The sequence below is a fragment of the Pipistrellus kuhlii genome, unplaced genomic scaffold, assembly GCF_014108245.1.
Source record: "Pipistrellus kuhlii isolate mPipKuh1 unplaced genomic scaffold, mPipKuh1.p scaffold_m20_p_7, whole genome shotgun sequence".
Lineage (NCBI taxonomy): Eukaryota > Metazoa > Chordata > Mammalia > Chiroptera > Vespertilionidae > Pipistrellus > Pipistrellus kuhlii.
The window spans coordinates 25,813,898-25,840,956 of NW_023425573.1; the positions used below are offsets into that span (position 1 = coordinate 25,813,898).

General features: G+C 39.5%; 1 protein-coding gene across 8 annotated transcripts in view; it reads left to right on the forward strand.

Moving 5' to 3' along the window:
- Positions 1 to 27,059, forward strand: part of DIS3L2 (DIS3 like 3'-5' exoribonuclease 2) — a 279,142-nt gene that overhangs the window by 139,234 nt on the left and 112,849 nt on the right. For all 8 annotated transcript variants that reach the window (XM_036420607.2, XM_045575690.1, XM_036420600.2 and 5 more), the window contains one exon: positions 14,636 to 14,715. In XM_036420607.2, the coding sequence (XP_036276500.1) occupies positions 14,636 to 14,715 (80 nt within the window). The remainder of the gene's footprint in view (positions 1 to 14,635; positions 14,716 to 27,059) is intronic.

Consider the following 27,059-nt stretch of genomic DNA (forward strand, 5'->3'; position numbering starts at 1 on the left):
GTTTGTGTTTGTGTTTTTGAGAAAGCAAACCTAGATGAATTTCAGTGCCTTATTTGGAGCAGTAATTAAAAACACATTTTCATCTCAAAATCTAGGTATTTAATATTAAAATCAGTTAGGAAGTCACTACTGGCCTGCTTGAATTTTGTTGTTGTTATTTTTTTAAAACTATACAATCAACTCTGTGAATAGTGAAAACAGAATTTTGGCTCCACAGTGAATATTTAAAAGGCATACAAGACTAGATGTAGCTTTCCCCATTAATGAGAAGAAAGAATTCATGTTTGTTTGTTTTTTCCTATTAAGAATTACAGAGTTCTCATGTTAGCTAAAGTAATAATAATGAACCCCTGATCATTCTTAAATACAGCTGATATTTATTTAGGCATTTATTGTTTGATATATTCAAGTTGTTATTTTCAGCAGTAATTTTAATTAAAATGCTAAAATGCTTGTAGGTGTCTCTTAATCAAGTCTCTCACTTCATTAAACTTGGACTCTAGTAAATGTTCTCAGTATTTTACAGAACTGTGCAAGGTCTATTAAGGCCCATTCATGGTGCTTTAATCATCCTTTTAATAAGAAACAATCATTTGGGAATACATTTTCCAGACAGTTCTTCTACCTCCCAGGGGGAATATTTGAGGCCTCCCAGTGACCACAGAATTAAAAGCCTTGACAAGGAAGCCCTAGAATTCTTGAAGAGTTAGGCTTTTGAAAGATTCATTGTTGTGGAATCTCCCTTTGAAAGAGACCACTTTATCTTGCTCCTAAACATCTATAGGACAAACATAGCATTTTCTGAAAAGCAATTCTGGGTAATGTAGAAGAACAAATGTATGAAGGTAATCCAGTATGGGAAGTGTGTAATTTGAAGAATGATAGTTCCATTTTTATGGTTGCCATAACAATCATACAGTTGTGCAAAATACGTGTATAGCTTTTATAGAAGAGAGCTGGCACCATTGTAATGATTCTTCTCATATCAGAACAACTGTTTTCAGATCTGAAAAATAGGGGTGGCTTAACCCTTCCCCAGTTAGCTCAGCATGTTCCTGAGAAGGCTCTTTGGAGCTCCAGGGCTGTTGAAATGTTTTCATCACTTACATTTGCATTTTAGCCTGATAAATGGATTGAGAATTAAGGATGATGATCCTTTCAATAGCATGTTCTGAATTCCTAGTTTGGGAATTCAAAGGATGAGAAAAAAAATATTCTTCCTCAAATAGAAATCTAGGAGCCATGTCTAGACATAGTTAATTCCTTGACTTTGTGACTGTTCTTAATTCTGCCTACTAGAATTTAAATCTGTTACATACTGGTCTTTACCCCATTGTGTTTAAGTCTCTGATAAAGTCATTAAACTTTGGTTACAATTTCTGTTTTATTTTTACATATTAACTATGTCGCTTCTGGAAATTGCATAGTAAATTAAAAAATGTAGTATATCTAAGTGAAAATATTTCTATGCACATTCTTTTTAAGCTCCTTTTTTCTATTTTTGTATATTCATTCCAAAACAAAACACTTGGATCTTAACTTTTTCTGACAAACTAAGGAATATCCACTTTGAATAAATTTTATATCAGAACTCTGTATGTGGATTTTCATGTTGAAAGTAAAAGGTTGTCAGATTTGGATTTGGTACTTTAAAATTAAGTAATTGCCAACTTAACCATAGAAAAACTTGTCCTGAAAGAAAATTTTGGCAATTATTATTATTTTTTTTTCCCCCCAAAATTTTTCTGGGGTGTCTAAATCTTAATATAACTTTGGAACTACAGGTAATTAGAAAAGTTGCCAACTTCCATTGAAATAAAACTTCTTAGTCTAATCCACTTTTAACATCTCCTCTTTTGAATAACTGTCCCATTAAATCAGAACTTTACAGTTCTGTGATCTTAGGCATGTTACTTAATCTCCCTGAGCCTCAGTTTCCCCAACCACAAAATGAAAGTAAAAAATAATACCCACCTCTATTATAATTTTATTTTCTTAAGAAGTGATTTTTAGGAGGTAGGAAAAAAGTATTTTAAAGTATTTCCCATATATTGAAGACCTCTAATGTGTTTATTCTCTGTGAAGATTTTGTACATTGTATAGACCTTTCCATGCTTTAACTCTTAACACTACAGGCAGTCCGCAGTCTTTACGTCGCCATCTCCCATTTATTTGTATTTAAAAAGAAAAGTTCCGTCATTTCAACATATGTATTGTACATATATACTTTTTGTTTTTTATTATCTATTTTTCCATTAGTAAAGGTCAGGAATTGTTAACTTTCTTATAAATTTTTTTTACTGTTTCATTTCATTACTGCTGTGTATGTGCTTCATGTGAGTGACATAAGTGCATATGTAGGTGGGTTCAGACTTAAAGGTGAAAATCGCATTATGTCGCGCCGTCGGAACAGATCTCCGATGTAACCCGAGGTCCTACTGTATATAGATATTTAGGGGCTTAGAAATTTGATCCCTCTGTGGGAGTATTTTTTGGAAGCTTACTGCTACCTCATTTTGTCCAATTTTAAATTTTAATATATATTAATTGGTATTCTCATAGCCTGTTTTAAAGTAACCCCGGTCTGATATTTAAAATCTGGGTTATAAGAAAACCCTACTACAGAGGTTAAAAGAAAGATATTCAGTAGAGCTGAGAAAAGATAGAAAGACTTTGTGGATGCATTGGGACTAGCTGCTCTTGCTGCCTAGGATAAAACAGGAAGTAAAAGCGTGCAGAGGCCAAACCATCCCTGCTCCACATACAAACACTCTTGGTTCATCTGTGCCCAGTATAGTTCAGTGCCTTCAGGGAAATTAACTTAGTGGATTCTGGACCTTTGCACCAGCTCTTTTTTTTATATTTATTTTTTTCATTAAAAAATATTTTTATTGATTTCAGAGAGGAAGGGAGAGGGTGAGATAGAAATATCAATGATGAGAAAGAATCACTGATTGTCTGTCTCCTGCACGCCTGCCCCCTACTGGGGATTGAGCCCGAAACCCAGCATGTGCCCTTGACCAAAATCAAACCTGGGAGCCTTCAGTCCTCAGGCTGATGCTCTATCCACTGAGCCAAGCCTGCCAGGCCAGCTCTTCTTTTTGCCCAAGTCTTTCTTCCCCCATATAGCCATGGATCATTTCCAGAAATCCTTCAAGTCATCTTCAGATGTCATTGGCCTGCCCTTACTGTCCAATTTGTAATTATAATCAGTACTTTGAACCCTTCTTGCTCTGTTCTAATGTTTCTTTCTTTTCCTCCATAGCATTTAGTGTTTATTTTCTGTCTCCTCTCCCACTAGAATGTAAGTGGATAATAATCTTTGTTTTCAAATGTTTCCCTAGAACCGTGGTCAGCAAACTGCGGCTCGCAAGCTGCATGCAACTTTTTGGCCCCTTGAATGTGGCTCTTCCACAAAATACCACGGCCTGGGCGAGTCTGTTTGGAGAAGCGGCATTAAAAGAAATTTAAGTTTAAAAAATTTGACTCTCAGAAGAAATTTCAATCTTTGTATTATTGATATTTGGCTCTGTTGACTAATGAGTTTGCTGACCACTGCCCTAGAACAAGCAATAGATAACCAGTAAATACTTAATGAATGAATTCTGGCCTTTTCCTCTTGACCTTTGATACCTTCTTTATACTCATGTTTCACTGGTCCCTACAACTTCAAATTGATCTGGATACAAAATAAGTAAAAATGTATGAAAAGAGTGACAATAATTACACACAGGTATAAACAATTTTTAAAAATAAATCTTTATTGTTCAGATTATTACAATTGCTTCTCTTTTTCCCCCCCTATAGCTCCCCTCCATCCGGTTTCCACCCCAACCTCTGTCCTTATCTCCCCCCAATGTCCTCATCCATAGGTGTACGATTTTTGTCCGGTCTTTTCCCACAACCCCCACACCCCTTTCCCCCGAGAATTGTCAGCAGTTTATTCTTTTCATCAGATTTTTTATTCACTTGATTTTTAGATTCACTTGTTATAGATAAGTATTTGTTGTTCGTAATTTTTATATTTACCTTTTTCTTCTTCTTCCTCTTCTTAAAGAATACCCTTCAGCATTTCATATAATACTGGTTTAGCAGTGATGAACTCCTTTAGCTTTTTCTTGTCTGTGAAGCTCTTTATCTGACCTTCAATTCTGAATGATAGCATTGCTGGGTAGAGTAATCTTGATTGTAGATTCTTGCTATTCATCATTTTGATTATCTTGCCACTTCCATCTAGTCTGCATAGTTTCTGTTGAAAAATCAACTGACGATTGTATGGATGATCCCTTGTAGGTTTTTCTCTTGTTGCTTCAAGATTCTCTCTTTGTCTTTTGCCCTTTGCATTTTAATTATGATGTGTCTTGGTGTGGTCCTCTTTGGATTCCTTTTGTTTGGGGTTCTCTGCACTTCCTGGACTTGTAAGTCTATTTCTTTCACCAGGTGGGGGAAGTTTTCTGTCATTATTTCTTCAAATAGGTTTTCAGTATCTCTCTCTCTCTTCTTCTTCTGGCATCCCATAATTCAGATGTTGATACACTTGAAGTTGTCCCATAGGCTCCTTACATTATCTTCATGTTTTTGGATTCTTTTTTCTTTTTGCTTTTCTGGTTGGGTGTTTTTTGTTTCTTTGTATTTCAAATCTTTGACTTGATTCTTACAATCATTTTGTCTGCTATTGGATCTCTGTATATTATTTTTTATTTCAATCAGTGTATGCTTAATTTCTAGTTGGTCCTTTTTCAAATCCTTAAGAGTCTTGCTAAATTTATCAGCCTTTTCTAGAAAATTTTTGAAAAACTTTATAACCATGGTTTTGAACTCTATATCCAGTCATTTGCTTTCCTCCATTTATTTCATTTGTGACCTGTTTCTTTGTCTCCACATTTTGGCTGCTTCCCTGTGTTGATAGAGTGGCTTTGTGTGCCAGGTGTCCTGTATGGCCCAGTGGTTCAGCCTCCCTGCTTATCTGAGGTGGACACTCTTGGTGCACCCCTTTGTGGGCTGTGTGCATGGTCTTGTTGTAGTTAAGCCTTGATTGTTGTTAGTATCACTGGGAAGAATTGACCTCCGGGCCAATTGGCTGTGAGGATCAGCTATGTCTACGATCGGAGAATTCTGTGCTGGAGACACCCTTATGAGACAACAGTGTGTCCCTTATGGATCTGAGGAGTTGTAATCTGGATGGTCCCACTGGGTACACTGGCTCTTGGATCTCCAAGGAAGTGCTAATTTAGCCTCTGCCTGAGGCCACTCAGCAGGAATTACTGAGAGATCTGCATATTCCTCTTCTTTGTTTGGGTTTTGGAGGTGCTCAGATGAGGCCCAGCTGTGAAGCAATACAAGCTGCTGTGGGGCTTTGGGCCTTCTTTTGGGTGTTCTGGGTCTCATTGACTCAGCTGCAGTTTGTTAGGTAATATTAGAATTCAGAGGACCAGGCTATTCATATGCAAAAGCCTCTGCACTCAGCTTGCATGGGGCAGAGTCTCAGGGTAGAGCCAACAACAATGGCTTCATGGGGCGGGATCTTAGGGTGGAGCATACAGCAATGGCTTCCCATAAGCCCTGCCCTAAGAGGCCTCTGGTTCTCAGTGTCCTGGGGTAATCACTGCAAGCACCTCTGAGAGAAAGCTGCCCTTGAGTTTTGCCTGGTGCCAGACAGTCCAGTTTTTCCCCATATAAGTCTGGGACCCCAAAGTCTCACCCAGAACTGGAGTTTAGAGCAGTCAGGAGCTTTTGTCTCCCTCCTGCTTGAGAAATCCAGCTGCCCACTCAGTTGCCAACCCTCTTGGCGCACATGCCTCCCTCTCCATGTGCGAACCTCCATACTTCTGCTTTCCACAGCTCCTGTGAGTCTCAGTGTGCTTTTCTCTTTCCTTCTAGTTGTAGAATTTCCACTCAGCCAGCCTTCCTGTGGTTCTGGATGATGTCTGTTTTGTCTTTTAGTTGTGGTTTTGAAATTGTTGTGTGAGGCAGCAGTTTAGGTGTTTACCTATGCTGCCATCTTGGTTTTTCCCGGGTATAAACAATTTAGAACAAGGAAGAAATGGTTCTACTTCTTGGGGAAAGTTATGTTTGAAGGACTGCATGGTGAAAGAGGGAGCCAGTTAATTCTTTGTGGCTACAAAGGGCTGAATTATGAAGTTTCTGAGACTTGGATTTCAATTTAGAGTGTGAAAGTACTTTCTAATAGAGTTCTCTAAAATTAAATGGTCAGCATAATGTGGCAATATTGACCACCCATGTCCCAGGTATTCAAGAGATGAGCTGACCTGCCTGATGGACTTTGGTTTGTAGGCATTTAGGGGATAAGATTTGGATGAGGGTGACCTCTAAGGAACTTTTAGCTCTAAAGATTCTATGATTCTGTTCCCTGAACTGATAGAGTAATTCCTGGGATTTATTGTTAAGTAACAATAAAGGAAGTTGCAAAAGAGAATTTATAGTATTCAACTTTTTGAGTAGGGAAGAATAGAAAATAAAAATAAAATATATCAAAAAAGAAAAGATAAATCAGAAAATGATAAAAACAATTATCTATAGGGGATGGCTTGGATCAAAGTAAAAGAACAGAGACAAGAATAAAACTCATTATAACTTTGAATCACTTAAATATTTTAAGTATTCAACAATAAAATTAAATCTAAAAGTAGGTAAAAGCATAAACTTTAAAATTGACATCAAACAGAAACAAATAGTTCTAATGTTTGGCAAGTATGTAGCATCACCACATTTTGAAATAATAATTAAATCAAGTAACTTCGGGGTATAGTATATTTGACCACTTTGACTGTATACTCTTAGTGACTATTTTCTAAGAATAAAACTCAAAACACATCTTATATTTAATAGGTTATTTGATACTAGTGGTATTGAAATTCTGAAACTACTTTGAATATTAGGTTATTGGTAGCTGAGGTTCTTACTGTGAGACTGAAGTTATAAATATAGAATTGGAGAAGATGAGGAAGAACTCTGTAGTATTAGATTTCAGAGGAGATGTCAATATGAACTCATGATTTTTTAGCAGTATGTTAGGTTGAACCACATGAAATTGCCAATTCTTAAGCCACAAGTAGTCAACTATTAGCAATTTCAAATGATTTAACCCAGTATTTTTAAAAAAATATATTTTATTGATTTTTTACAGAGAGGAAGGGAGAGAGATAGAGAAAAACGTCGATGAGAGAGAAACATCGACCAGCTGCCTCTTGCACACCCCCTACTGGGGATGTGTCCGCAACCAATGTACATGCCCTTGATCGGAATCGAACCTGGGACCTTTTAGTCCACAGACCTACGCTCTACCACTGAGCCAAACCAGCTTCGGCTAACCCAGTATTTTCTAATTCTGCTCGCTAAACAGTATCATGGTTCTGTAGAAGAATGCTCTTATTCTTAGAAAACGCATGATAAAGTATGGGAGAATAAAGTATTCTGCAGTGTAGTTTTAAATACTCAAGATGTTTTTTTTTTAAAGCTTGCTAAATGAAGGGAAGGATCTAAGGAGGAGAAAGAAGATAAAGCAAATATGGCAAATTATTGACATTTAATGAATCTTGATGAGAAGTATATGAATGTTCATTTTGTTATTCTTCCAACTTTCCTGAAAGTTGGACATTTTTCAAAATGAAAATTGAGAGGTAGAAAGTCTCTGAATTTAAACCATGGCTTTCCTGGACTGGGCCATAGTCTTTGGCTCCCATAGTACCAGACCATCCTTGTCCTATGGCCTCTGCTCTAGAGTGTCTTTTTCTTTTTTTAAAGTATAAAAGAGGTTCAGTGGTAGATGAGTAAATTAATGTAACAGGGGAGGTCAGTTCTGATTCAGTCTTATTACTGTCTTTCGAAAGTAACCATTTGATCTAGAATTTTACTGATGCTTGAGATAGACCTTCTGTGGACCTTAGATGAAAACCCCTGGTCAGGTGAAAAGAGCCTGTACAGAGCATTGCATCATTTCTCCCTGCTCACTCCATGGCCTTATATGTGTCTGGCTATCACTTGGGGGAAAGAGAGGACAGATAAACCAAGGTCTGTTTTTGCTTTACATAGACTTAGTCTTTTTCTATTCTGAAAAATCTGTGATTTGTGTCAGATTTGTTAACATCTGTTGTGGCAGTAGAACCAAGTGAAAGAGTGTTACCATATCCACAGCTGCCATCAGAAAAAGTAAACAGTCCAGCCCCACCACACCAAGGAGGCAGACCGAGATTTAAATGATGATCCCATCTCCCTCTGCGTGCAAAAGGAGAGGCCACCCCAGTCCTGAAGAAAGTCAAGTTGAAATGGAAGTGCAGGTGAATTCAACATCTGACTTGACTCTGCTCTCCACTTGGCACTCTTTAGGGACACGTTACCATGGAGTCCTCTAGCTGATTTTTTTGTGTGTTTTTTTCTGCTGAAGTTTACATAAAATTTTCTGGTTTCTTTATAAAGTCCAATACTATCTAATCTAAGAAAGTGCTCGAGTAAAAAAATTATTCTTTATTTTCTTAAGGTTATTTCTTAAAATTTTCCATTCCTTTTCTCCCATTTACCACCACTGACCCAAATCCTCTCAGAAGAATTGCTTGCTAGCAAGGAGACAAACCCAGAGTCACGGACGTAGATGGGCCTCTATAAATTTTGTTAGTCTACAAATGGTTCCTGAACCACAGTGTATAAAATCCGGTTTTATGGGAAAAGAATATGGGATAAAGACAGAAAAGGACACCCTTGGAAACAATAACACTGTGGTGTGACCACAGGCTTGGATGCCAAGAGGTCATGAGTTCTAATCCTAAATGTATTTCCCAAGACATAGTAGCAAAATTGAATGGAAAAATGCTAAAGAGAGCCCTTTCGTCATTTTTTCATTCATTTATCCATCAACTATTCATTACATGTGAGTCTTAAGTATGCTACAAGAGGTACAGAGACAGGCCAACATCACAGCAGACCTTGAAGATTTTCTAGCCTTGTCACTGCAATAAGACATGTCCATAAGTAACCACCAGCATACTGGGACTGTGACCAGTATTATTGGAGAGAGAGAGGTCATAGGTTTGGGCAGGGCAGACAGGAAGAGGCGGTTTCCACTCTGGAGCCACAAAGGTTTCCTAGAAAAAAACATGGCATTGCAGTCAGGCCTTTAAAAGCCTTGTAGGTCTTAGACATTGGAGATTGGTGAGGAAATGTCTCAGTGTTAGGGACTGAACAAACAATGTCTCAGAGAACAGAGGGCATAGAGAAAAGTTTGGCACAAAATATACTGTTGGGAATATTCAGTTTAATTGGAAAAATATAGGTTGGGGCCCTATCTGAAAGGCTTCGAATTCTAAGCCAAATTTCTGTTTTACTCAGTAAGGAGTTGGTGAAGGTTTTTGACCAGATGCATGTTTTAAAATGATGACTCTGGCCCTAGCTGGTTGCTCAGTGGTTAGAGCAGGGGTTGGGAAACTTTTTTCTGCCAAAGGCCATTTGGATATTTATAATATTCTTAGGCCATACAAAATTACCAACTTAAAATTAACCTGCTGTTGCCAAAGCTGGATTGGCCCCGTGGATAGAGCGCCAGCCTGTGGACTGAGGAGTCCCAGGTTCGATTCCGGTCAGGTTGCGGCACATCCCCTGTGGGGGGTGTGCAGGAGGCAGATGATTGATGGTTCTCTCTCATCGATGTTTCTGGCTCTCTGTCCCTCTCTCTTCCTCTCTGTGAAAAGTCAATGGAATATGTTTGGGGGGAAAAAATTAACTTGCTGTTTTTGGTCAAACATTTAATTAACTCATTGCTAATGCCTTGGCAGAACCAGACCAAATGATAAAGCCCACAGGCTGTATGTTCCCCACTCCTGAGTTAGAGTGTAGGCCCACCGATTGAAGGGTCACAGGTTTGATTCCAATCAAGGGCACATACGTTGGTTTCAGGCTATGCAGACCCAGGCGGGGCATGTATAGGAGGCAACCAATCGATGTGTCTCACATTGATGTTTCTCTCTCTGTCCCTCCCCCTCCCTTCTATTATCTCTAAAAAATCAAAATATTCTTGGGGGAGGATTAACAACAACAACAACAACAACAACAACAAAAATATGATTAATCTGGAAGCACTGTTGCCTTAGGGAGAACAAATGATGTGCTGTGATACAGGCCATGGCCAAAATCCAGTGAGGTTAATAGTGACAAAGTAAGTGGTAAGTAAAAGTTGCTGTGGAGACTAGACAGCTGTTCCAGCTGCAAGGAGGTGGATGGTGATATTGGCACCTTGAGGAGGAAGAGGATGCAAGGTCAGAGGAAGAGTGTGTGAGTGACAGAGGAGTGGAAGTTCTTTCTATGCTTTTGTGATATCCTGGGATTCTTGACCAAGTCTTAAGGGCTTATAGAAGGCTTTTATTTATTCTTCATGTGTTCTTTTCCTGGATCAATGGCTTTGTATAAAATAATATTAGAGGTTGTCTGTCACTTTAAGAAGTTATACTGAGCCCTTCAGTCATGTGTCTTCAGAAGTTTTGGTTACATAACATTGCTCTGAATTGAAATTCTGCAGCCTCATGAACTGGAGTCTCACTCTGTCCCTCCCCCACCTGGCACTTTATTTTCTGTGGGTCAGGGTTAGTTTCTTTCTAACCATTGTTACAGAACTCCTTAAATATTTGGTCTCTCAGGTTCTAGAAGCTGGCAGGCCAGGCCTCTCCCTGTAAATTGTGAGACCAAAGCCTTCCAGAAAAGGAGCCAGTAAAATCTGAAGCATGTTAACAGAGTGTAGCAGCTGCACAGTACACCGCCCCATGTGCTGGGCTCCCAAATGCTGAGGCCAGCAGCTCCCAGCTACTGTGGCCACAACCAGAAGAGCCCTCTTGTACCATATCATGGCTGATTTGTAATCGTGGTGATGACAACAGATTAACTCACTGGCTCTTAGCACTGAGGCCTGGGTTTTGTCAGGGTCACTCACTGTTCCCTTGTTTCTCCCAATTTTCCATAGTGAGAGAACAAATTGGAGTCCACTGATAACAGTACAAATACCTGTTTGGAGCTTTGTGAGCTTTATCTAGAAGTTGTTTTCTTTATTTTTTTTAAAAATGTATTTTTATTGATTTCAGAGAGGAAGGGAGAGAGAGAGAAACATCAATGATGAGAATCAATGATCGGCTGCCTCCTACATGCCCCCTACTGAGGACTGAACCTGAAACTTGGGCATGTGCCCTTGACTGGATTAGAACCCAGGACCCTTCATTCCACAGGCTGACGCTCTATCCACTGAACAAAAGCCAGGGCTAGAAATTGGTTTTTTAATTTTTTTTTTTTTAAATATATTTTATTGATTTTTTACAGAGAGGAAGGGAGAGGGATAGAAAGCTAGAAACATTGATGAGAGAGAAACATTGACCAGCTGCCTCCTGCACTGGGGATGTGCCCACAACCAAGGTACATGCCTTTGACCGGGATCAAACCCGGAACCCTCAGTCCGCAGGCCGATGCTCTATGCACTGAGCCAAATCGGTTCGGCGAAGCTGTTTTTTTTAAAGCCCATACTGAATGTCTCTTTTTCTTCTCGCATCCTCTCAATATATCCTATGGTTTTTAAAAATAATTTAAAGCAACTTGCTGATAATACATATAGTGCAGTGAATTTTTAAAAATTAAGACATGGGGCAAAAGGAATATATGCATAGAAAAATTAGGCACAAGTAGGATAAAAGTTCACAAAGTTTAAACTATAAACATGATCCTCTAGAGTAGGGGTGTCGAACTCAATCAGAGAAGGGGCCAAAATCTAAAATCCAGCCTAAATCGCGGGCCGAATGGTTTACTGAACAGTCATAAACTGTCATTGTGATGGAAACGCAGCGGAGTGCAATGATGACAGCACGGTGCGGGCCACATTGCAAGGCCTGGCGGGACGGATTTGGCCCGAGGGCCTTGTGTTTGACACATGTGCTCTAGAGGCAAGCCTCAAATGTTTTTCTGAGCTTCCTGATAGCCAAAGCAGAGAAGGAAATCTAAAAGGATGAACTCATATGTCTACGATACAAACCAACCATCAACTCAGGAGAAGAGTGAGTCCTTGCACTGTATAAACTTCCTTCATAAAAGAGACACTGAGTGATGCAAAGGACAGGGCTCTCATCAGCTCCCCCACAGTGAATAGTACAGCTATTTGGTTGACTTCTTGCAATGTCTCTTAGGTTAGGCTTGTGGGACAAGGACTGCACTGGAGGCCTGTCAAAGAGTGCTGTCCTGAGGATCTTGCCTCTGGAAGATGCTCTGCCATAAAAAGTGCCATGATCAAAAGAATCAGGCAAGAACTGTACTATACCAGCATATTGAAGGCTCTGCAAAGCCCTACACAATGGTGATGGAAGGATACTTGACTTGGGTTGGTGAACACACTATACAGTATACAGATGATGTACTGTAGAATTGTACCCCTGAAACCTGTGTAATTTTATTAACCAATCTCACCCCAATAAATTGAATAAAAAAGTCCTAAAATTAAGAAACTGGCCCAGAATTTCCCAAACAGAATTACAGGAACTTTTTAAAAAAATTAGAATACTTGACATATTGGGAAACATTGATCTAAAATGGGCCAGCAGACACAGGATATCCACCTCATCTTGCTGCTGCCCAAGATGCATTTCATCTGTAAGTTCCTTTAATAAACTTTTGATAACACATACACACACACACACACACACACACACACACACACACACAATAGGAGCAGCAAACTTTCTGCTTTGAGCCAGATATATATGTAGTTTAAGCATATAGTCTTGTCATAACTACACAACTCTGCCATTATACTGAAAAACGGTGGCTCTGTTTCAATAGAGCTTCATTTATGGATACAGAAATTTGAATATCATGTAATTTTCACGTCATGCAATAATATTCTTCTATTTGATTTTTTTTCAGCTACTTAAAAATGCAAAAACCATTCTTAGCTTTCAGGCCATTCAAAACAGGTGAGGCCCCATTTGGTCTGTGAACTGTAGTTTGCTGACCCCTGATGAAGACTTGGATGGTATGCTTTTCCAGCAAACTTTTCTAAGGACTATTCCTCAGAGTTGTCTTAATTTAGACTTGTATGTTCTTGGTTTAAGAGCAGATAAGTAGAAAAGAATTGGTTTGAGAGCTTGCAGGTTAGTCTAAGATTTTTCTCAGAAACAGTTTGTGGGTCCTCCCAAAGAAGACATTGACAGACTAAGAACTGAGATTTATAGTTTTACTCTGTTACATATGGCTGGGTCAATTTGAGGCTTGAAATGTTTTAGTGGGAATTATCATTCATTCATAGAAATAGAAGTCTCAAATCACCCAGAGACATTCAATTTTAAGAAAACATAGCTTCCTAGTCAAGGCTCCAAGTAAACCAATGAACTATGTCCTCTACCAAGCTAAGAGTATTCTTTTTTATTTTGACTAGAGGGATGTTCTTCCAGCTTGTTACAATGAAAGGACTAAAATATTCCCACCACCAAGTCTGACATTTCAATTTCAGTTCAACAACTATTTATTGATACTCAGTACATATAAAGCATATTGCTTGCTTTTATGGGGCATACAAAAAGAACCAAGAAGCAGACAGTTCCTTCTTTACCTTGTGAATCAAGTTCAAGATCCTAACCAATTTAGAGCCCATTACTGTTGTATCAGGATTAATTTCATCTTATTGTCAGCATTCACTCATTCATTCATTTAACATACACTTGTGAATTGCAGCCTATGTTCATAGCACTGAAACATAGCCTTTAGTCACCTGCTAAACACCCAATCTTCAGCCCAGTGCTTGGGGAGGAAAGGACAGAAGTTACGGAAAATTGAGGTCAGAGTCTGCCCAGATCTTTAGCCATTTGATAGGAATGGCTGGATTGGGTGGGCATGTTATTTGAGAAAATCTAAAGCAAAAAGAGAGTGGCTGGGGCTTCACAGAGTAAGAGTGGAATTGCATAGGGATAGTTTGTGGAAATAAATGGACAGAGAGTGTACTTGATTATATGAGCTTGGGGAGGTATATAATTGTTCGTGGAAACAAACTGTGATTAGGGACATTTCCAAGTAGAATTATATTATAGCTAATTATATGGCCGAAAGTTTTTTTTGCAAAACTTATTCTTGGGTCCCCTGCCCATGTTATAACATTCTAGGTTTTTGGTTTTTTTTAAACACACCCCTTTTTTGGAAGATAGAAGCAATAAATTTCTTCACATAGTTCCTTGAAGGATAGGTTCCCATGAACCACTGAGGAAGGGGGAAGCAAAAATACGAACTGATGACTGGAGAGTTGTTTACCAGAGATTTGTCCCTGTAGTCAGACAGCTCCTCTTGAGCAGCCTCATTCATGGATGCCGCCTCATTTCCACCTTCTCACACCTATTCCTGTTCAGGGTCAAGAAGAAGTAGGTACCAGTTCACAGAGAGGAAGAAAAAGATACAGAGACAATATGGAGCCTTGCTGTCTCCTCCTATTGTCTCTCCCCAGTCTCACATTTTACTGAAGACCCCTCCTCAAAGAGACATACGAGTTACTCTTCACTGTGCCTAGTATTTGTACATTTTCAAAATAATTATTTCTTTAAAGCTAATACCACAGTAGGGTAAACTTTCTGTTATTTGCAGCATCACTAATTATATCTTCAATCTTTTCTAGAAAAGACTGTGTCTTCACCATTGACCCATCAACTGCCCGAGACCTTGATGACGCCCTCTCCTGCAAGCTACTTGCTGACGGTAGGATAGAAATGTCTCTACAATTCTGGGTAGCAAACAGCGTGCATACCTATGTGGTTAGTCTGGCTGCTGTGTATTCCCCTGGCAGTGCAATGTGCAGGCTGAGATTTGCCTTGTTCCTGAATTTGCCATAAGCTTCTGAGGCCACACAAGTATGTGACATAAGGATTGTGTTCCTGTGATGACTTTGGTGAGGGTGAGAATAAGAAATGTCTTTTCTACGGGATCCTTCTTGGGCCTTACAAGAGGCAGCAGAAAGGGCAGAATAACTAATTCCAGGCCTTGGCCTTCAGTAAATTCCAGTCTGGGTGGGATGTGGTAAAAAAAAAAAAAAAAAAAGAAAAGAAAGAAAGAAATCCCTGAAAGCTCTGCTTGAGAGAAGCATAGGCCTCTTTACCTGAATTGGACAACATATGGAGTGGTCAAGGGTGCTCTCCAAAGGCATGCTCAGCAATGGGTGTTAGGAACACCTGCCCTGAGGAATGTTCCTCAAATGAACTGGAGAAGCCTGCACTGTTCCCAGTAGGTCTTCATCTGTCCAGCGAATTGCAAAAGGCAGCTGTTAGGGACTCTTTTAACAATCTTTTGGGATGGAGCTAAGCAAGAAAAGGTGGGATTTGAGGCATCAGCCTTTGAAAACTGCAGTAGGGGAAAATGGAATGTGGGGGTGGTGGTGAGAAGAGCAAACTCTATCAATTCCAATTTTAATGTCTCCCCAGGATGTACTACTTAAGTCTTAGCTACTTCATGCCCCTCTCTAGGATAATGACTGGGTGACTGCTTTGGCTTCAGTCTTTCTTGGATATGGTTTTGGTAGTAACATGGCCTGGCATGGCTTGCCTATGATGGATGTCCACCCTGGGTTTCAAACTGTAACAAAGTGTTGACGGCCTAGTGGCTTAGTCTTATAAAACATTGCAGAGGTGTTCACATATTCCACTGGGGCAAAACTGCATAGCTTCAATGTCTAATCTCTACTCTAGTAGGCAGTGAAGCATAGTAGAGAGAATCCAGAGAGACAGAAAGCATTATTGCCTAAAAGTGCTTTTATCGTCTTTTAATGGAGTCCTCCTTAAAACTATGGGGGAAATAGCTCAGTATTTTCAACTAGAGAAATTTGAAAGGAAGATAAAGCATAAAGAGAAGAAAGTCCCCATGGAAATTTTTGAGGATTTTTAAAATCTAAAATTTGAACAGCCTACTTAAAAAAGCAAATACTGGGTTAGTTTCTTATATCTTGAGCCATCTGTGCATATAAAGGCTTGGGCATAGATCGTCATCAGTATGAGTTCTACTCCCCTGAACCCAGTGTGAAAAGTGCCCTGGGCAGAAAGCCAGGTGACAGTGGACACACTTACTGTATTGCCCTTCTCCCCAGGTTCACAGCCCTGCTCTGTTTGTAATCAAGTGCTTGAAAACAGCTGCTTCATTTATTTTGTCCACTTTTATAGTGTTAATGGCAGGAGGATAGGTCTAATATCTGTTACTCCGTCTTGGCTGGGCCCAATGAATTTGCCTTGTAGGGACGGACACTGGGGAGCTGGCACATGTCCTGCCCCACTCACTCAATCCTAGTTTTGCGTGTACAGGATCACTGCAAAGGTTTCACGTGGGCTAATGGTAACAGATAGGCAAGAAAGGTTGACTGGGGACAAATTGTACATTTTTAAAATTTTTCATCTAGAGAATATACTTTGTCAGACAGTCAAATAAATTGTTTTCCATCTGTGGGTCAGGGAGAGCAGTGAAGTGAGGGAAACCATTTAGCAGCACAAGATAAAGGATAGGAAAGGAAGTAGAGCAGAGAAATGAGTCAGAAAAACATTATAATTGTTTAGGAATATAAGTAGGTAATAAGGAACTGGACCAGAGATGGTGACAGTTTTGATGGGGGTGGGGAGGACAGATGTGAGAAAGGGGTAACAATAGAATAACCAATGGAAATGAATGTTAGAATCCAGGGAGAGTAGTTCAAGAAGGGGCAAAAGTTTCTACCTCGATGATGAGGGGGTGAAATCCATAATTTAGAAACCGGGAAGACAGGAGGTCAGGCTGGCTTTGGAGAGAGTATGTCCACATGGAGTTGTCTGCTTGATGATATGAATTTATATAAGCTGCTGCAAATCCTTTTCAGAGGAGGTGGGGCGCAAATAAGCTACATACATATGGTCCATTAACTACATCCGGAGAGCCCTGAAGAAAAGTAGACAGTGCACCAAATGCAAACAGTGATTTTATTGGGATGATGGGATCATAAGTGATTTTTCTCTCTTCTCTAGTTTCCAAATTTTTATAATGTGGTAATAATAGTTTTATAATGAAAAAAATTTTGTAATAAAAAAATATTATGAGGTGCCAGAAATCACAGGGCTGCCGAGTAGCGCACTGCACCAGGTGACTAGATACCTTCCATCTGCTTAGTTATTCTTGCATTCCAGAGGGGTAATTAACATCTGGTCATTTGGCAAAGCAGCAGAAAAAGGACATGGAAAAGGAGTCAGGGAAGAATCTGCAAAGGCCTCAGTTAGTCAAGTGTTTTTATGGTGGCACTTCTACAGTTGGCCTTTGTGACAGCAGTTTCTGCCAAAGCCATTTATCCAGGGAACTGAAAAGTAAAAGTCAGTTCCAGTTTGGATGAGGGTGAGTTTGGCAAAGTTCAGGTTCCGTTAGTTAACAATTCAGTCAATTCTTTCTTAGAGGAAAAAATGTTTAATGTTTCAAAGAGCAAATAATGTTTTCTGGCCATATTTACATCATCTAAACCATTTTATTATTTTTTTATTGAATTTATTGGGGTGACATTGGTTAATAAAAATATATAGGTTTCATATATATACATATATATATATATATATATAATTCTATATATAACCATTTTTATTTAAAGAAAATATATAGGTCAAACTTTACTTTGTTCCCATTGAAATATTCTGAATGACTGTTCTGTGAAAATAAAACATGCAGACAGATGTAGTTTACTTAGTTCTCATTCTCCCTTTCTACGGAGTTCATATGTAACCCCAGGGCTTGTTATCAATATCTCCTGTAGGTAGGAGACTGAGACTATACAGTCTGAAGATAAATTCTGCAGAAACACAGTTACACCTGTTTGTTCTCTAGTAGGTCCTGATTAGGTTGAAAGGGTAGGGAGGTGCTCCTACCCTTGAATCTCAGCTTTGGAAGGGATCCTACATCTAGCTGGTAATGCTCCAACTTGTGTAGCCTATAAGCACACTTGAGTGGAACATTCTCATGACAGTACCCAGGAAGCTATCTTGAACATAGAGTTTTTCATTTTTTGCTCAAGAAAATAATAATTCAAGTGAATAAAAGTGGTGTTATATTGAGAACTCCGAATCTAAAGTCAGTAAATCACATACTTCAGTTTTATTGATGTAATGGATCACTTGCAACACACTTCACAGTTGACCTCACCAGTCACGTGTGAGAATGCCACAGTTGTCACACCACCTTCTGGTTTTCAAGCCTCTGCTGTGTTTCCCAAACTTTTGACATATGTGTACCCCTTCTATAATTTTCGTAACGCTGAGTACCCCTCGTATTCATGAGAACATAGAATTAGGCGCAGCTAAGCACGGTGCAGTGCATATCCCCACCAAACTCCGGTGCAACGCGTACCCCCACCAAACTCTTCCCGTATCCCTGGGGGTACGCGTACCACACTTTGGCAAACACTGCTCTATAACATCACTTACTGAATTACAGATTGCATTTAACACTCTACCTGATAGGCAGCCCCTTGGCCTGAAGATTATATGAATAATTGGAACTCCTTCCCTCTAATGACCTAAAATAACGCTATCTCCTTGTAACTTTCTACCCATTAGTACCATTTATGCTCCTTGCAGCCTACACAAGTTTTGTCTGTCGTGTGATAACCCTTCAGATATTAGATAATAGCTGTCACATTTCTCTGAGTCACTTCTCAGCTGAGCATCCTACATATTCTTCCATGTCCTGTAGCTTTCGCAATTTGAGTCCATTTCCTGTGTCATAGAGTATTTTCTGCCTATCTGGGACCTGAGGTACATAGCTGTCTATATCCAGACTTCTCCTTTCTGGTGGCCAGGGCATGGTGACTCTCTTGCTACTGGATGAGATCTGAGTTTGGTGTAATAGCAACCAATTCTGTTCAATTAAATAAGCATTATTGCTGTGTTCTAATCTCTGAGCGAGGAAGTTGTTAGCCAAACAAGCAAGGACCTTTATTCAGCTTTTAGCTGTTCAAGCTTCCAATAGTCCTTATAAGAAATTGATGTTCACCATTTCTCTATCATCTTTTTTCTGTAATGCTTTCTTCTCTAATGATGCTCTGCCATCTAAGCATGACAGGATTATCCTAGGCAGGCCTTCGAAATGAAGGACTGGAACTAAAGAGAGGAGGAAATGAGGAATGACTGCTAATGGGTTTAGGTTTTCTTTTGGGGGTGATGAAATATTCTGGAAGTAAAGTGTTGATGGTTGCACAACTTTGTGAATATACTGAAAACCACTGGGGGGGGGGGGAGGAAAAGGAGTATGTGAATCAGTGAATAAGAATAAACAAACAAATCCACTCATCCTTGAGGCTTTCTGGAAATTGGAATATACACCTTAACCACAGTTTAGCAGAAGTCTTGATGGAATGCCTAGGCTAGATACACGTAGTCACATCCCTCTTCTCTCTCTCTACTCCTTGCTGCTTTAATCTCCGAATTAATGAGCACACCCCTCTGTTCAGCCACCTGCTCATATTTCCCTTACCCTCAGAGTGCAGCCATCTTACTCAGAAGAAAGAAGGATCTGTCCTACTGTCCAGGTAAAAGGACATCATCTAGCCCAAGGGACCTGAGGAATGCAAAGTACTGTGCTCTCGGGACGCCAGTCTTCCCGTCTGTTCTTGTTTCCTGATGCCTCTCTGGTTGCAAGGCTTTCCCTTCTCTGAGAAGCATGGACTAGGAACTCTGTCTCAGGGAGCCCTTTGGTAAGGGAACATGAATTAGAGACTAGAAGCAAAGCCTGTAAGAATTCCTAAACTGTCACTTCCCCACATGTTCATATTTGTCACTGCTGAGAGTTCCTTGTCATGACTGATCCCCTTTGGAGGCAGAGAGGAAGTAAGAACTGGAGAGTCTTTTTCTTTGTTTTTAAGATTGAAGTGTTTTGTTTGTTTTTTTTAATTTATTTAATTTTTATTTAATTTTTATTTATTATTTTTTAAAAATATATTTTATTGATTTTTTTACAGAGAGGAAGGGAGAGAGATAGTTAGAAACATCGATGAGAGAGAAACATCGACCAGCTGCCTCTTACACACCCCCTACTGGGGATGTGCCCGCAACCAATGTACATGCCCTTGACCGTAATCAAACCTGGGACCTTTCAGTCCGCAGACCAACGCTCTATAATACTGGTTTGGTGGTGATGATTTTCTTTAGCTTTTTCTTGTCTGTGAAGCTCTTTATCTGACCTTCAATTCTGAATGATAGCTTTGCTGGGTAGAGTAATCTTGGTTGTAGGTTCCTGCTGTTCATTACTTTGAATATTTCTTTCCACTCAATATATTCTATTGAGTTTTTACAGAGAGAAATAGAGAGTTAGAAATATCGATCAGCTGTCTCCTATATACCTCCTATTGGGGATGTGCTCACAACCAAGGTACATGCTCTTGACCAGAATTGAACCTGGGACTTTTCAGTCCACAGGCTGACACTCTATTCACAGAGCCAAAATAGTTAGGGCACGATGGAAGTGATTTTGACCTGTTTCTATATTAAGAGATTGGAGACATTGAAAAAAAAAATAGGAATGAAAGGAGTTGATTATTTTTGTAAGGTCTTGAAGAAGAAGGTGGGAGAGAATTCAGAGTGTAAATGGAAAATGAAATGAGATGAGAGGTCTTAGGGAATGGCTGCTGCTGCTGAGTCTTTACACCTGCTGAAGGAAGAAATGGAGGAGGAGGGGTGCTATTGAAAGGGATAGGGAAAGGAGCTAACCAGAAACCCACCAAACAAGCATTATTAGCTACACTGTCCAGGTGTGCTGAGATGGAAATACTAGAAAGTCTGGGGGATTTTCTTCAAAAATCTTCATCCTCCTGAGTTTGGAAGCAGAAGTTGCAATGATCCAAATTTGGGGGTTTGCTGGGAGGGAAGGCATGGTCAACACCAAGACAAGGGTGCTGTGACCTTGCTTCCCCTCTGTTTCTTCTCCATTCCCTACTTTTATATATAACGGCATCACCTGCCACCTAATCAGCCAAAGGTTTTTTTTAGAAAAAGAATCCTGGAATCACATTTGATTCTTCTTCCTAAGCACTGTGACAGCCATTTCAGTAGTTTCCCTCATTCTTCCTGTCTTTCCTCCATCTTGCTACCCAGTTATCTCTTCTATTATATATTCTCAAGAACCAGATGATTTTGCCTTTCTGCTTGAAAATCTGTTGTACCTGAGTATAGTCCACATTTTTTAGCAGAGCTTCTTTATAAAATTCCTTTAAGATTAGCTTCCTCTCCCACCTTCCCCACCTCCCAATGCCACTTCCCCCAATACACACACACACACACACACACACACACACACCCAATGATGCCTGGCCACTCCAGGCTCTGCATTTTCCACCATACTCTATCCTGCCTCTTTGCCTCTGCTTGCCCTTTGCCCTCTGCTTAGAATGCCTAGCCTCGCTACTGCTGAATTCCCATTGATAACCAGGATTGCTCTTATAAGCACACTTTCTTCATGTCACTAATGTAGCAGTACTTAGTAAAAACTATTGCTTCTGGATTTAATTCTTCTTTTTGCTTGTTTCCTATGGGCAGGGAGTGCCTCGGGTATATCTTTATCCTGAGTATCAAAACCTGTGTTTAAAAAGCATTTGGTCTAGTCAGTCTAACCAAACAACCTGGTGTATACCTTCAGAGTTCACTCTTTTTTGTTTCTTACCTTGCTCTTTTTATTTTGACCCCTAAATCTGTAAGTGTCTGTGGGTTTATATGCTAACATATAAGCCCACTCCACATGCTCTCCTAAAAAAGTCTGTTTTTTTTGAAATTGGTGTACCTTTTTGTCATCACACTTCATCATGCCTCTGCAATATTATGAGATCACTGAGTTATAACTTACGTTTCTGACATTGTTCCTCCTGCTCTGTGATTGGCATATTTGAACCTCACTCCTTCCCCATTATCTTTTACTAGAGGCCTGGTATATGACATTCGTGCACTGGAGGGGAGGTCCCTCAGCCCACCCTGTACCCTCTCGCACTCTGGGACCTCTCAAGGGATGCCTGCCTGCTGCAGAAGCGGGAGAGGCTCCTTTCACCATCGCTGTGCTTGCCAGCTGGGAGCCTGGCTTCTGGCTGAGGGGGGCTCCCCTTTGGGAGCACACTGACCACCAGGGGCCAGCTCTGGTGTTGAGCGTCTGCCTCTGGTGGTCAGTGTGCATCATAGTGACCAGTCATTCTGCCATTCAGTCAATTTGCATATTAGCCTTTTATTAAATAGGATAACTGAACAAATACAAGCTCTCTCTACTTCCTCCAAAATACATAAGACAAATAAACTCTTTTCATGCATGTCATAGGAAAAAACAATTTATTTACTCAAATAACGAAAGTTCTGTTTGCACTTTGGCCCTGCCAAAATGGAGATCTTAAAAATTAGATATAATATGTCAAACATAGCTATTAGGTCTCATTTTTGTTTTTCTAATGTTAGAGTGCTATTTAATTGTCAAGCTAAGGGTATTTTACCGAAAACCATTAATATTTGAAAAATTTTGGCTTGTTAAGATTTAATTTTGGAACAGAATTTGAAACATAAGAGCATGTATGTATGCTTTTTTAATATTCAGTTTCTGCATTATTTTTAGATTTTATATTATACATATATATGTGTAGTGTTTGGGTTCCATGAACATTTTAAATGTCTTTTGAATAATAATAGAAATACAGTAAATAACTTCCTAACTTGGAAAGAGAGGCAGATGGAATGAGGAAAACACATAAAAACACCTCAGTATAAAAGAAAGCATGACAGGAGGGGAAAAATGTATAGAAAGAAGAAGGACAAATAAAAATCACATATTAAGGTACCAAAAAATATAAGCACATTAAATTTAACTCTGCAGTAAAATAAAATAAAAAAACAAAGACTGTTAAACCAGATAATTCTAGATATATGCTTCTTCTTTTTTTTTTTAATCAGACACACCTAAAACATGAAGACATGAAGGGCATCCCTTGGAACATGGCATTAAGATTAAATATAAAAATGTGAAGTCACAAATATTAAATGTAAACCAGGCCCACCTAGGTTTAGACCTGTCCCCACACGGCCAAGGCATCACCCAGGGACCATGCCTCAACACCTGCCCTTCAAAAGTTTAGACCTTGCTGAAACCGGTTTGGCTCGGTGGATAGAGCATCGGCCTGCGGACTGGAAGGTCCCAGGTTTGATTCTGGTCAAGGGCATGTACCTGGTTTGCAGGCACATCCCCAGTGGGAGGTGTGCAAGAGGCAGCTGATCAATGATTCTCTCTCATCGGTGTTTCTGACTTTCTATCCTTCTTCTTTCCTCTCTGTGAAAAAAAAAAAAAAAAAAAAAAAAAAAAAAAGTTTAGACCTAAGAGGTGCTAGAAAGAGGCCTTGGGCCTACTTCCTGCATTTCCCATCTGAGGACTTGCCCTCCCCAGGAGGCTGGGGAGGTTCATTTCCTCTAGGGAAGGATGTGCCCATGCCTTGTTTCCGCTGTCAGTGTTCTGCAGTGGCAGTGGATTGCTGCATATTGACAGAAGCTGCAGGTCATTGGTTTTACGTCTAATGGGAGACCTGGTCTGCTACTTCTCCTCCTGCATCCGCAGTGAGATGACTTAAAGCAGCATGGCATTATATTGTACTCTGCACCACCCCTAACCTTGCACAGTGTATTTTGCCACGTCCTTAGCAGTAGCTGAACTCTGCCTTACACCCCAGGATCTCAAATATTCCTGTTGGCAAGGAATAGAAAGACAGAATCATAATCCTATGCTCTTGTCAATTAGGTCATTGGGTAGGAAATAGGCTCAACAGTCAGAGACTTCTCCTTGGTTCGTCCACTTCAGCAAGCTGGGCCCTAATATGCCATGTTCCAAGGGGCACCTTCCTGATTATTGACATTGTACTGCAACAGGCAACTTAAACTTCATTTGGAAAGTTTAATCTATTAAATCTTGGAAACATGCAATATATAGCTTAAAAATAAGGTCTACATGCAAAATTTAATTTATCTAAAAGAAACTATGTTTAAAATCTATTCCTTGTGTTCTAGAAGAGAACCCTTGATAAATCTTTCATGATTTTTGGAAAAGAAAAATCCCATGTCAGGTCAATTTTATACCTGAATCCATTTCTAGGTTTTGTCTCTGACACCTTCATGATGCTCAGTGCTTTACATGCTGGTCCTCCTACTCTCCTCTTCTTTGTGAAGTCATTTCTAATCCAGGTTTTGAAGCGCTGATTTTTCCTCCTGCAGTCTCTGTGTCAGAGGGCATTCTGACCTCAGGCAAATGCAAAGCAACCCGAGTACTTCATCTGAGACAAACCTTATTTTTGTAGTATGACCCTTGATAATGAACCTGGGAAGAGAAATGGAAAATTCTGTAGAGCCATCAGCTCATAAGGGAGTGCATGTCTTCTTCATTCATATGAGGCACTGGTAAGTGAACAATTTTAACTGTCCTTGTAGTATGATAATTTTTTACTGAATCGTACCTTGTCTCGAAAAATCCAAAATAACTGAATAGTCATGCGAGTCCTCTGGCATGGAAGTGGGCTTCTGGGATGCTTGCCAATGAGTTCCTGTTTTGAGGACACAGAATCTAAGTGGAAAGATTAAGTGGAGAGACAGCTCCACCCCTCTAAGTCTTATTCCTATGTTCCATTTGAATCTTCTAGCCTAATTTCTGTGGGGTCTGGACTTCGGAAATTCTCTTTTTTCATGGATGTCTCAGTGCACCTTGTTAAACCAAATTTGGACTACGGCCTGTTCATCTCCTTCCAGCTCTGCTGATTGGTTCCAGTTTCCTTCCTCATTAAAGCCAAGATAATCTGGCACCCACCAGACAGGCATCCTCATGTATCTGGCACCAAGGTAAACTTGGAAGCCAGTTAAGAAGTCTCCGTGATCCAACATGCTCATTGCATGAGGAGAGGCAGTTGTGGTATACCAGAAAGAGCACTGGGGTAGGAGCAGGAGAGCTGGGTTCTTGTCTCATCTTTGCCTTTACTGCATCATGTAAGTTTGGACATGTCTGTGGTTTCCCTGAAATTGTCTTTCCTCGGCTATATGGGTGTTTGAACTAGATAGTTTCTCAAATGTCTCCAGTTCCAAAATATTGAGTATATGAAAAGCTAAAGGAACAAAGCTCCATTTATGCCTGTTGTTGCAAAAACACAATCTAGCTTGAAAGATATTAGCAGTGACTGCCAAAAGTTGCATATGTTACTGATGCTTTTCCATAAAAATAGGTAGAATGACAACAAAATAAGAAGAGGTACAGTCTATATTTCAGAAGAAAAAAATCACCTCTCCATAGCTCACATTTTCCAATCTATAAAATGGAGATAATAACAACTAATTTAAAATTGTGGAGAAGACTAAATGAGATAACCCCTGGCATTTAGAGCTATGCCAGAAAAAATGTAAGTGCTCAGTGAAAATTAGTATTAATATAAATGTAAAAGATTAAATTGACATGGAATTTTAGTAAGGTTATGCTGAAAGGTTACTAACGGTAGGTACAGAATAGAGAATCCAGAAACAGATCCGCACATATATAATCTCCTGGTTTTCCGCACATATATAATCTGGTTTTCAGCAGAGATGTCACTGCAGTGTAGTGAGGGAAAAATGTTTTTAATCAGTAAATGGTACTGGCTATCAGTATGGAAAGAAAGGAACTTTGACTCCTATTTTATACTATACTTAAAAATCAATTTCATGTGGCTCACAGATCTAAATGTGAAAAAGTAAAATAGTAACACTTCTGTGTTATCTTCTGGAAGTGTTAACACTTCCAGAAGATAACATAAAAGAGTTAACCTCATGACCTTGGGATAGGCAAATATTTCTTAAGCTGGAGAAGAATGATAACTTAGAATTAAAAGGCAAGTCACAGAGTAGGAGAAGATATTTGTCAACTATATCCATTAAAGGACTCCAATCCAGAATATGTAAAGAGTTGGACAGAGACTTCATAAAAGAAGATAGCCAGTGGTCAAAACTATATGAAAAGTGCTTAATATTATTAGTCCACAGCAAAATGGAAATTAAAACCAAAATGAGATACTACTATGTAGTATCCTTGGCTTTTAGAATCTACCAAAACAGCTAATTTTTTTGAAAGCTGACAATACCAAATATTAGTGGAGATGTGGAGCAATTAGAACTCTCATACCCTAAGTAGGAGTTTAAGTTGGTAGAATCATTTTGGAAATTATTGTATGATACATAATGGAGCTGAAAAGATTCCTATTCCATAACCTAGTGGTTATATTTTTAGATATATACCCTACAGAAATGAGTATATATGTACAAGAATGCTCATAGCAACATTATTCACAATAGCAAAAAACTAAAAACAAACCAAGTATCATTAAGAAAATGTTACATTGTCAGATAGTTTTACAATGGAATTCTATATAATAACATACAGAGCAAATTCAAAACACAACATAGATGAGTAGCAAAAATAACATGAATAAAAGAAGCCGGATACACACACACACACACACACACACATACACACACACACTGTGTGAATCCTTTTATGTACAGTGCAAAGATAGGCAACACTGATTTATGATGATAGGTGGCAGAGGTTAGAAAAGTGGTTACATTTGGTAGGTATAATGACTTAAAGAAAGACACAAGAGAAACTTCTGGAATTTTAGTTATGGTCTATTTCTTGAACCTGGGATTTGTTTACCTAAGTGTATTTATTCATGTTGTAAAAATTCACTGAGCTGTATGCTTAAGGTTTGTATACTTTTTAAATTTTATGTCTCAATAAAAAGTTTGTTTTAGAAAGTGAAGGAACATAGAAAAAGTGGAATCAACCCAAATGTGTATTAACTGATGAATAACCCTATCTAATAAAGAGGAAATATGTAAGATGACTGTCACACCGTGACAAAGATGACAGTACTCAGTCCCCTCTGCCCCGCCGGAGTCCCCCAGTCTTTTCATCCCCATGGGGGGAGAGGAGGGGACCCACCCACAGCCCCACAGCTGCCCAGGGCCAGTCTGAGACATAGGCAAGCTTTGGGTGGCAGCTGCCTAGCCATCCATGGCCACCTGAGGCTC